The 12,257-nt window shown below is 42.7% G+C and overlaps 1 protein-coding gene across 3 annotated transcripts in view; it reads left to right on the forward strand.

The window, feature by feature from the left end:
• CNTN5 (contactin 5) overlaps positions 1 to 12,257 on the forward strand; it is a 667,536-nt gene that overhangs the window by 414,397 nt on the left and 240,882 nt on the right. For 2 of the 3 annotated variants that reach the window (XM_053385671.1, XM_053385670.1), the window contains exon 4: positions 3,878 to 4,102. The exons of the other annotated variant lie outside the window; for it this stretch is intronic. In XM_053385671.1, the coding sequence (XP_053241646.1) occupies positions 3,878 to 4,102 (225 nt within the window). The remainder of the gene's footprint in view (positions 1 to 3,877; positions 4,103 to 12,257) is intronic. 3 annotated transcript variants of the gene reach the window in all.

The raw sequence follows: 12,257 nt of genomic DNA on the forward strand, positions 1-12,257 counted from the left end.
TTATAATAGCCCTCAGTTCACCCCAAAGGTCATGGTTTCAGTTCCTACTATCTTCAATGCTAAAGGAATTATGAGGTGGTACACCTGGGGGGTGGGTTTAGCTCAGTGTTTTCCATATAGAAGGCCCCTATATACTGAAAGCCACCCATCCTGATTTGGAATGGCCTGGGTCTCCCCAAGTGCTTTGCAAGTAGTTTGGGCATTTTCTGAGAGATCACCAAATTTCAGAAAGGCACATCTCCACATAGCTGATCTGCTGTTACCAGCTCTTTGGATTATCACAACTTCCTCCTACAATGAACCTCACACACCTCACTTCACCAAACTCTCCAATTTTTGAGTGGAAAGGAAAGAAAACAGAAACAGGCAGGCCAAGCAAGCAACACCCTCATATGTGAGGCTGGAAGTGTTATCAGAGCTTGAGTGAAAACACTCAAAGAAAGTATGTGGTTGGGGAGGGGAAGGGTCTCAAGGGCCAAATGTAGGGGTGCATTTGGCCCTCAGGCCTGAGCTTCCCCATCCCTGCACAAAATGAACAAACGCTGTCAGTGGTTCCATTAAATCCCTGCCCTCAAAAGCTGGGCCAGTGGTCCAATCTTGGCAGCTTTTGTATGTTCCCATCTATTTTTGTGCTATGTCTAGTCTACTGAGCTCCCTGCTGATAGCCGAGTGCCTTTTCCTGCCACCTGCACCTGATCGGAGATAATAGTTGTCTGTCATACTTGACAGCTTGCCAATATGCAGTAAATTTCGAAATGCTGGGAGCCCTCGGTGATTGACAAGAGCCTCAAAATGCACAAACTGTGCCTGACAGCCCATTCCTCCCAGGGGGAGAGACTCTGCGTTCACCATTAGGGGACAGTTGCTTTCCCTGACCATGCCTTGCCCTTCAGTCTCAGGAGTCTTTATGAGGAAGCTACTGCTCAGGTGAACTCTGCTGAGGTTTTCTAGTCTTGGGGGCTTAGGCTGGCACTGAGGAAGGGCAGTACCTCAGTGGTAAATGATCCGCTTTGTTTGTGAAAGGTCCCGGGTTCAGTCCTCAGCATCTCCAGATAAGACGGGGAAGAGATCCCAGTCTGAAATCTTGGAGAGCTGTTGCCAGTCAGTGTATGAAGTATTGAGCTAGATTGGCCAATGGTCTGACAGGCAGCTTCATGTGTTGTGAGGTATAAATATTTGGGAGTGTCTAGGAATTAATGTCAGCAGTTCATAGCAAGTTTTATACTCAATAAAGTTTCCGGTATGTTTAAAAGAGCTCCTAATTATTGAATTGTTAGTGTTATAGCGACATTAGAATTTTTAAATTAAATATCAAGGTTATTGTGTTTTTGTATGGTCAAGGGACATAGCTGAGTGGAACAGCATTTAGCATAAGATAATGCACCATATGATCAGTATGGGAGGGCTTAAATTATCTTCACATATCCATGCGAAGAAACAGGTAGCACGGACAGTTCATGCAGATATCCATTCGCCTTGTTGTGGTCATATGGCCCTGTGGTTGGTGGCATTTTGGGGTCTGCTTGTTTCTTTTAATTATACCAAGATTCCAATCCCAATTTTCCCCTCCACCAGAAATGCTCTGGGAGGCATGTATACAGCAGCTAAAAATGTACATCGGACAATACCAAAAGCCATATAATTTAAAATAACCAAATAAATAGCAAGTCACCCAACTGAAAACAACACAACTCAGAGCCATGCTACAGGTAATAACTTAGGGCACAATACAAACCTTTCCCGTGCCACGTTTGTGGGGACTGGAGGTGGCAGAGGTCACCCTCCACCTACCATAGAGCAGCGCTGCCAGTGTGGTGTAGTGGTTAAGAGTGGTGGACTCATAATCTGGTGAACCAGGTTCGCTTCCCTTCTCCTCCACATGCAGCTGCTGGGTGACCTTGGGCAAGTCACACTTCTCTGAAGTCTCTCAGCCCCATTCACTTCACAGAGTGTTTGTTGTGGGGGAGGAAGGGAAAGGAGAGTGTTAACCACTTTGAGACTCTTTTAGGTAGTGATAAAGCGGGATATCAAATCCAAACTCTTCTTTATCCAAACTCTTCCACCCACAGAGTGATGCTAGTGTCACCCCATCGGGACAGAGCTCACCATTTCATCCCAGAAGTATTGACAGTGGCCTTATGGTAGCCCCCCCAAAAGCCCCCAAATGGAGCATTCCAGGTAGGGGAGGGCCCCATTGCCATCGCTGGCATAGCATAGAGCTGTCTCCTTCCCTTCCACTACAGCCAGAATGAGCAATGGGGCAGAAGTTGTGGCACTGGGTTTGCTGCTCCATCATGCCCTACCACTGCCTTGCCTGGGCTGGGATGAAAGAGCAGCAGAATTGAAGAATTTCCAAACTGCAGGAAAGAAGATTCCACCTAAACATTAGGAAGAACTTCCTGACAGTAAGAGCTGTTCGACAGTGGAATTTGCTGCCAAGGAGTGTGGTGGAGTCTCCTTCTTTGGAGGTCTTTAAGCAGAGGCTTGACAACCATATGTCAGGAGTGCTCTGATGGTGTTTCCTGCTTGGCAGGGGGTTGGACTCAATGGCCCTTGTGGTCTCTTCCAACTCTATGATTCTATGATTCTATGATTCTATGATTCTATGATTCTATGTCTTTCCATCCTTAAGTCCTCAAATGCCAGCTGAAATCAAAGAGATTTCTTTGGCCAGTGCATTCCACAGAAGGAATGCTGTAGATGATAAGGCCTTCTTGCATGTTGCCACCATCTGTAAGTCAGAAGACGGTGGCGTGCCCAGTACATCAGATCAGCTTTAAGGATGAACAGATTCACAATGAAGGAAATAGTCCCTCAAGCAGGTTGGACTTCAGGACTTTTCTTTATTTTTTACCAACAACCAAAACACAAACAGTGAAACACCCCAGGCGGTTGATACATTGGGTATACATAATCAATAATAGCATATTCAAATCAACCATATGTACAATTCTATATACATTAACACTCCTTCCACAAGGTTTATTTAACTTTTAACATTTTAATTGCCCCAAATTGTTCAAACCTACCCAAATAATTCAATATCTTCTCAAACCATTCCTCCTCTTTCTCACTGACCTTAAACCCTAGGACTTTAAAGGTAATAATGAACAAACCCTGACTTCCACTTTGCAATGTATTGTTTATTGGAAGTCCATGAAACTATATTTATTTATTTAGTTATTTTTAAAAGATTTTTTTAAAAAGGGTCATCAGTCAATGCAGGTGGTACAATAAAGTGGCTGCATGGTTTTCAGGAGCAACTCTTGAACCTTAAATGGTCCAAATGAGATGTACAAATAAGAAAAAATATTATTATTATTTAACGAATGCCTGCGTAACTGTAAAGGTAAAGGTAAAGGGACCCCTGACCATTAGGTCCAGTCGTGGCTGACTCTGGGGTTGCAGTGCTCATCTCGCTTTACTGGCTGAGGGAGCCGGTGTACAGCTTCCGGGTCATGTGGCCAGCATGACTAAGCTGCTTCTGGTGAACCAGAGCAGCGCACAGAAATGCCATTTACCTTCCCGCTGGAGCGGTACCTATTTATCTACTTGCACTTTGACGTCTCTCAAAGTGCTAGGTTGGCAGGAGCAGGGACCGAGCAACGGGAGCTCACCCCGTCGCAGGGTTTCGAACTGCCGACCTTCTGATTGGCAAGTCCTAGGCTCTGTGGTTTAACCCACAGTGCCACCCGCATCCCTGTGAAACTGTAGCCAGGTCTAATCCAAAGGGGATGCAAAGAAGTGCTGGACGTCACGGACTGTGCACAACCAGATTAGAAGTCACATTTGCTTTGTACAAAAACTGTGCGTTCTAAAAGATACCTCACCCACAACTCAGAGTAACCCCCTCCCTCTCTTTTGTCTCGCCTGTTAGGATACTCCAAAGCTGTTCCAGGAATCCCTACTTCATATGCTGCTGTCTTAAGGCTCAAGTCTGCCAGCTCGTCATACTCCTCATCGGCCATTAACTCGAAGAGCAGGCAACGATCAAGCAGCCCTGCTTTGGGAAGCATCTCTTCGCCAAGCTGGCAAGGGGCACCACAACATTATCACTCGCCGACAAACCTCTATCACTTTGCAGAGGCCTTCAAGCATGATGGTATGATTGATCTCCCACCTCCTTGTGGGTCCTTCAGAGCATTATTTGACTGTGGGATTGTGTAGTTGTGCTCACCTGATGTCCCAGCAACCAAGTTCCTGCTGTTAACCTGGAAGGAGAGGTGAAGGGATGAGAAGGTAGGCGTGGTGCAAACACGCTGGTATGAACTCCAGATTGCCTCTGCCAATTCTGGCCAACTTCCCTTGTGCGCCTCCTCTGTTCTTCCTGGTAACCAGCAACGACTCAGCTGTTGGGAGGTCAGGTGAGCCCCACTGCCCCCACCAAACCACCCACAACCATAGAGAGAAAGCATAGCTCTAGGGTTCTATTTTATGTCTGTTATTTATTTTATTGGGATTGTTTCTGGAGCGTCTCCACCCCCATCATTCAGCCCGGACACTGAGATCCAGCAATGAGGGCCTTCTGGCAGTTCCCTCATTGCGAGAAGTGAGGTTACAGGGAACCAGGCAGAGGGTCTTCTCAGTAGTGGCGCCCGCCCTGTGGAACGCCCTCCCTTCAGATGTGAAGGAAATAAGCAGCTATCTTCTTTTTAAAAGACATCTGAAGGCAGCCCTGTTTAGGGAAGTTTTTAATATTTAATACTGTATTGTTTTAAACACTTGATTGGAAGCTGCCCAGAGTGGCTGGGGAAACTCAGCCAGATGGGAGGGGTATAAATAATAAATTATTATTATTATTATTATTATTATTATTATTATTATTATTATTATTATTATTTGCCACTAAATTTAAATAAACAACACGCAGCCAAAAAAGAAAAGATAAAATAAAAGCTTTTTCTGTAAATCTGTAATCTTGAAACAGACGCTTTCAACATATTTCCTAAGGTTCTTTTCTTACCGAAGTCAAAGTAAGGTAACTGTGGAAAACCCAACATGAAATGAAATTGCATTACAACCTAACCTGCTCTATATTACTTATGTCAATATCTTTGAAAGTCAATACAGAATGGCTTAGGAAACTATTATATTTCTCCTTTGCACTAATATTTTTCAGACTGACTCCAGCGCACTAGTTCAGTAGTTTGCAACTATGAGCTTCTATTTATCAAACTAATTTTATCATCAATCAAACGTGTTTTATAGAAGTCTTCTATAATGAGCACCTTCATATTTTTTCCAGTGTAAAAATCCTTAAGATGATAAATATCATCCAATACATATTATTTAGGGTGACTTCTCTCTCTCTTGCTTTCTTTAGGGATGCAGCTTAATCATATCATCACATTATTTATATCAATAGTCCTAAAAGCATCCATATGCTATGAAGAAAAAGTAGAATTAAAATCCAAGCAAGGAAAATCAGAAAGAACTGCCCTCTGGTTGAGTCCAGCACAGTGAATATGAATGTGATTTTAAAAATATTTTGCAGCCTCTATTTTTATTATTTCAATTGTGTGAACATTTAAAATTCATGAATGCATTATTTCAAAATGCACTTCAATGCCTGTGGTTGGAAATGAAGTGGTCAGTCCATGGACAATGGCCTGGACAAAAATAGAAGCAATTTGCCTCAGCAAATAAGATTGGTACTATAGATACTGTGCAAACAATTTCTTCTCCTCTCCCACAAGGTTACTGTGGTCAAGAACTTACTATGAGACAACAATTTAATGCCCTGGAAGCTGGTGTAAAGCAAGCTGGTACAACTTAAACTAGTATCAAGTTGCACCAGATCCAAACCCTGTTCAGCAGTGAGGCTGCTGGTACTTCTCTGCCTAAGCCTGGTAGAGGGGAAACAAGCTTCTAATATACTGTTCTAGTCCTGGTTGCCAGATCACATGACTGAGCTGAATGGGCTTAGGGTCCAACCTGTTCCCTCTCTGCTCCCACCCCTGTCATGGCCCCAGAATACCTCTTTTGTTGGGAACTTTCTTTGGTTTTGCTTTAGCTGGCTGAGCTCCAGAGAGCCAGCACATTTTGGGCTGAGCTGGGGTTGGGGACTTAAAGCTGTCTGAGCCTGACTGAACCAGGAATCAGCCAGCTGAGCGGGTGATCCATTGAATAGTAAGGTACCGATGACAGCAGATCTTTCCAAAGGATTGTTCCCCAAAGCTCATTTGGTTTTGATACCTGTAAAACCATTTTTGTTTAAGCATGTCTACCCAGACATGCAATTTTATCATGTATATTTGTTTTTAGACCAGTGATTTTATCTATATTTGATCATTTTATTATGCCCACTTGCTTTTGATGTCAGTTAATTTTATCAGTACTAATTTGGAAACATTTTATATTATTTTTGGTAACCTGCTTAGGTTTTTTTTAAAATGAAGCATTATGTAAACAAGTCACCAGTATGACAGCAAGCTAATAAACTACAACATACTCTTGAGAACCTGGAGAGAAAAAAGCTTTGATTAGTCATCTAGAAAGGTATTACAGATGGTCAGAATACCTCACAGGTCATAGGTATTGGTAGATGAAGACCTCTCTGCTCAATCTGAAATCAGTAATGTTCAGAATCTCATTTTATATTTTGAGCTGTAGAAGGACATTTCATGTAAATGAAGTTAGATTTTTTTAAAAATCCAATTTCCCTTGTCCCATGTAAATACAAGAACAACATATAAACACAGTAACTTGTCCAGTGGAACATTCTTATATGCACTACAGAGTAAAACAAGCAATATGCATTGTCAATTCAAGTGTCCTCTCCACGGATTTTTTTGTGTTGTGGGTAGAATAAAAGTAAGTTTGATTTTTATACATTTGAGCATTAGGAACTAGGCATTTAATATCCCCAACTAGGCAGCTGTGGCCTTCAGTGATACTCTATTAAGTGCTTTAACTGTTGGGGTTTTAAGCAAACATGTTCCCCCATAGCCTTATCAGACTGATAGGGAAACTGTGGCGCTTCAGATGTTGCTAACTCCAACTTTCTTCAGCCCTAGGTAAAGGTAAAGGGACCCCTGACCATTAGGTCCAGTTGTGACTGACTCTGGGGTTGCAGCGCTCATCTCGCTTTATTGGCTGAGGGAGCTGGCGTACAGCTTCCAGGTCATGTGGCCAACATGACTAAGCCGCTTCTGGTGAACCACAGCAGCACACAGAAACGCCGTTTACCTTCCCGCTGGAGCGGTACCTATTTATCTACTTGCACTTTGACATGCTTTTGAACTGCTAGGTTGGCAGGAGCTGGGAACGAGCAACGGGAGCTCACCCCGTCGTGGAGATTCGAACCGCCGACCTTCTGATCGGCAAGTCCTAGGCTCTGTGGTTTAACCCACAGCTCCACCCTCGTCCCTTTCATCAGCCCTAGCCCTAGCTAATAAACCACAGGTTTCATGTTACTGCCATAAGGCTATGGAGGGACATGTTTGCTTACAACAGAAACAGCTGTACCACTTCAATGAGGAGAGCCATGGCATTATGTACATCTGTAACCCAGACTAGTCAAAACGAGTACATCAGGCTCTTCAATTTGAAGCAGCTGGAGAATTTTGTCTGTTTGTTTACAATTTTCACATCCTGCCTTCCTAAAAAAACCAAAAAATGTTCAAATTGACTAGCAACATTCATACAACAACAAAAAAAGGGGAGAGGAAACCACTATAAAAACAGGTGGCAGATTAAATACAAACACCAGGTAATATAACAACAAATATCACAAAGCTCTCAGAGTAAATATACCATAAAAGGCAATTGCAATAGTTAAATATCTCTAGGTTCATGAACAAAATGAGTTTTAGAGAGCTTCCTCTTAGAGCTCAGCCCAAGAATGCCCGTAGAATGACAACATAGCATCCTTACAAGGAATACGCTGTGGACAGGAATAGTGGTTGCAGGATCTGCTGATGGGAATAAGGTAGACAGTGGTGGACTGCCCAGTATTTTAAGAGCTGCCCAGAAGGCCTCTTTCCATATATTCTATACAGTGGTACCTCGGTACGCTTCAGGTTACATACACTTCACGTTACAGACTCCGCTAACCCAGAAATATTACCTCAGGTTAAGAACTTTGCTTCAGGGTGAGAAGAGAAATCGTGCTCTGGCGGCACAGTGGCAGCAGGAGGCCCCATTAGCTGAAGTGGTGCTTCAGGTTAAGGACAGTTTCAGGTTAAGAACGGACCTCCGGAATGAATTAAGTACTTAACCTGAGGTACCACTGTACTCCATATCCCTATAGTTCATTCTTGGCAGAGTTTGAGTTCCAACAAATATCAGGGTAGTTATTATTATTTATTACTATTTACAGTGGTACCTCGGGTTAAGTACTTAATTCGTTTTGGAGGTCTGTTCTTAACCTGAAACTGTTCTTAACCTGAAGCACCACTTTAGCTAATGGGGCCTCCTGCTGCCGCCGCACCGCCAAAGTACAATTTCTGTTCTCATCCTGAAGCAAAGTTCTTAACCTGAAGCACTATTTCTGGGTTAGCGGAGACTGTAACATGAAGCGTATGTAACCTGAGGTACCACTGTATTAGGTTTGTATATCTCAGTGGTTGTCTCCCAGGACAACAATCTCTCTCCCTCTTTTGAATGTTTGGTAATCTGCTGTAGGAAAACATCATACAGAGTCTTCAGTCTGGCTTGGAGATCTATAGCAGACACCCATGTGTCTTCAAAGACACTGCAATATTTTTTATATTTTTTAAAGTTGCTTTCTGTACACATTACACTGAGAATTTCAGAGCTGATTAAGAGATCAGACTGTCTCTTTCCCCAGTAATGAAGGTTAATTGAAAGACCCTGAGGAGGAATCACCTGACGTATAGACAGAGCAACAGTAAATTGAAGGCAAATATCCAAAGAATGAGTACCAAAGTGAAAATGATGTGTCAAACAACAGAGAGCACCTGATTTCTCTGAGCCGTCTTAGCACTTATCTTTTCTTTCTTTCTTTTTTACTACATGAAAAGAGCATGCGCTTCTTTCTAATGAATGAACCTTGCTTTTGTCTATGTCAGAATTATTCTGAGAAATGCTGTAGGACACTCCTGATGAGATTCCAACTCCCATCAGCCCCAGCCAGAGTGAACAATAAAAAAAAAGCCTTGTGAGATGAGGCCAGTAGCCCATCCATTCCAGCATCCTGTTCTCGCAGTGGCCAACTAGATGCCTGTGGGAAATTTGCAAGGAGAACCTGAGCACAAGAGCATTCTTCCATGGCTTATAGAAACTATTATTAGAAGCACTACTGTCTCAGACTGTGAAGACAATGCAGAGCCATCAGGCCTAGTGGCCATTGGCAGCCTTTCCAATGAGTTTGTCAAATCCTCTTTTTAAAGCCATCCAATTTGGTGGCCACTGCTGCCTCCTATGGGAGCAAGTTCTATACTTCAGCTATGGTATGTGCTATGTGAAATGGTTCTTTCTGGAATCTTCTGACATGCGGCTTCATTGGAAGTCAAACATAGGCAAACCTGGCCCTCCAGCTGTTTTGGGACTGCAACTCCCATCATCCCTAGCTAACAGGACCAGTGGTTATAGATGATGGGAATTGTAGTCTCAAAACATCTGGAGGGCCGAGTTTGCCAATGCCTGGTCTATAAGACGCCCCCATGTATTGAGCTTTTTTTTGGGGGGAGAATTGACCAGAATTGTTGGGGTTTTTTGAGGTGTAATGCCCACAGTTGTTGAGCAATTTTTTTGGGGGGTGGGAATGCTGAACCGAATATCACTCACCCAACTGGCAAACACAAACAATCGCAAGCGACACAAGGCAAATTGCGGCAGCGGCAGCCAATCCAAAGCAGCCCTTGCCGCATCAGCTAATAACCCGCCCATTTGACAAAGCAGCAGCCAATCCAAAGCAGCCCTTGCAGCAGACGCCATTCACCCAACCAATCGCTATATCCTGCTTGCGGATGCAACCAATTGCCCATCCTCCCTCTGCACTATCCATGTATAAGACGATCCCCCTCCCCATTTTTTACTTTATTTTGGAGTAAAAAACCCTTGTCTAACACATGGAAAAGTATGGTAAATATGAGGTTTTCAATTCATTCAGAACGTTAGCAGTTTCCACAAGGCAGGGTGTGTGAAGGAAGCTTTTGTGGGTACTTTCCACAAGTACCCTCTGCAAAAAGGAAAACTAATAAGCACAGAGGTATATTTAAAATCGACAGAGTCCCGGGAGACACACCGTTGTGACAATAGCTAGTACTGACGTTGCCGAGTTTCAGAAATTGGTTTTTATTATTATTATTATATAAAAAAATACTGACAGGTGTTTCTAAAAGTCCTGATGAAGAACAGGAGGGGGGGTTTCTGCCCTTGGGAAATTACAGTCGTAAGTGATGGCATATGCCTGTCTATATCTATTTCTCAACAGATCTGTCTTTGTTAAGGGATGTCTTTGATTTATTATGTATCAACATCCTTGCCATGACTCTTTATAACCTATTAATATCCCTTCCCATTTTACATTCTTGCTCACATATTGGCGTGAAAGACAGAGAATAAAAGTCGATAAGCAGGCAGCTTGGAGAATTTTGTAGCGGGGGTAGAGATTTAATTCCTCTGCCCTGGCATCTACTTATTTAATGAGTTGTAATTCTGGTTTTGCCTTTTTAAAAAATAAATTCTAGTTTCCCACAGGCTACTGTGAAAACAGGACGAGCTATTGGTCTGATCCATCAGGCTGTTCCTACATTCTTATATTCTTAACATAGGACGGTATTGGGGCCAAATGATGGCAGCTGATTCCTCTGCTTAAAAAAACCTCTTGGATAATTTCCAACCAGTCACCATCAGTCAGTGTTTGAGGAACAGCATCATCAAGCCTCTCAGTGCTTGAGGGTATAAACCTACGGTCCTAAATGAGACCTATAGACTCAGTGTTGCCCATCAGCCTCCCCTTTTGTCCAAAAAAGCCTTCTGCATCCCCCTATTTCTTATTTTTCATGAGTTATTCTGTGGTAGTGGTGGGGTTAGCTGGTTTATCTGGCCCAGCTTTCTGCTTCTTTGTTCTCTGGAAGAATTTTCGCTCCAACTCTAATGGGAGCCTGTGAGACACTGGCACCATCTCCTCCAGATGTTTGTGTTGTGAACCACCCTGAGATCTACAGATATAGGGCAGTTTACAAATTTAATAAATAAATGATTACAACTCCCATCAGCCCCAGCCAGAACAATGATCAAGTGGGGCCAATCCTTCTCCTCAGCCTTGAGACAACCATGTGGTGTGGCAGAGAAGAAATTAAATTTATCAGAAGAGTACTTTCTGCCCTTAAAAAAATAATAATCATTTTCAGTCTCCTCCTGAACTGTAAAAGAATGCCCACCATCTCCTGGAAAATATTCGGCAAAATGGCCTCCCAAATTTCCCTTCTGTGAATTTTTGGGCACAAATGTTGATCCAGTTTTAATATCTTTCAACATTATTTGACTATTGTTGAAGGAAGGAAATGGCTTCACGCCTACGCTTCCCAGTTCAGTCACTGAACACTGAGCTGAAAATTTGGAAAAGAGAATTTTTTGAATTAAAAACTCTCCCTGCCTCAAGAATACTGAGTACCCCTCTAGTATTGCCACCCATAAATATTGTGGAGCAGCTATTTTGACTCAGCCCTAAAAAGAAATAAAGAAATCTCTCAGAATGAGTGTTAGAACACTTTTACTGAGGATGATCTACACCAGTGATAAATGAATTCCCCTCAACTAAACTCAGAATTGAGTCAGCAACTATGAGCACTGTAGAAAATCACTTTAGAGGGGGGGAGGTGAAACTATTTTCAGTAGGAACTCATAATTTTTTATACTGATTTGCTTCCTTTCAGGACCCATGCACATTCCCAGACTACCAATTTAGAATTGTAGCATGGGGTGAGAAATAGTCACTTGTTCAAAAGGAATTATAATTATAATTACAGTTACTACTACTACTAAAACTGCCAGAGTCATGCTTTAAAAGTCACATTAACATGCTTCTTTCCTGAGACCATGACTGGCTTTTCCAACTTAGAGACTCCCGAGCAAACTGATTGCTCAGAGAAAAAAGTATTGTTCTTAAATTACATTCCCGTTTTTTAAAAAGAAGAAAAACACATTAAAGTAAATTTCAGCAATCAACCATCACTTAATCAAGAGGAAGGGATTAGAGTGTTCCACTTCAAAGAATGAGCAAGCTTTCAGCACCTTAGTCGGTCTGAGGAATGCAGATGGCGGAACCATGGAACAAAATTAGCACA

Source organism: Podarcis raffonei, chromosome 4, assembly GCF_027172205.1.
Source record: "Podarcis raffonei isolate rPodRaf1 chromosome 4, rPodRaf1.pri, whole genome shotgun sequence".
In the NCBI taxonomy this organism is placed as follows: Eukaryota; Metazoa; Chordata; class Lepidosauria; order Squamata; family Lacertidae; genus Podarcis; species Podarcis raffonei.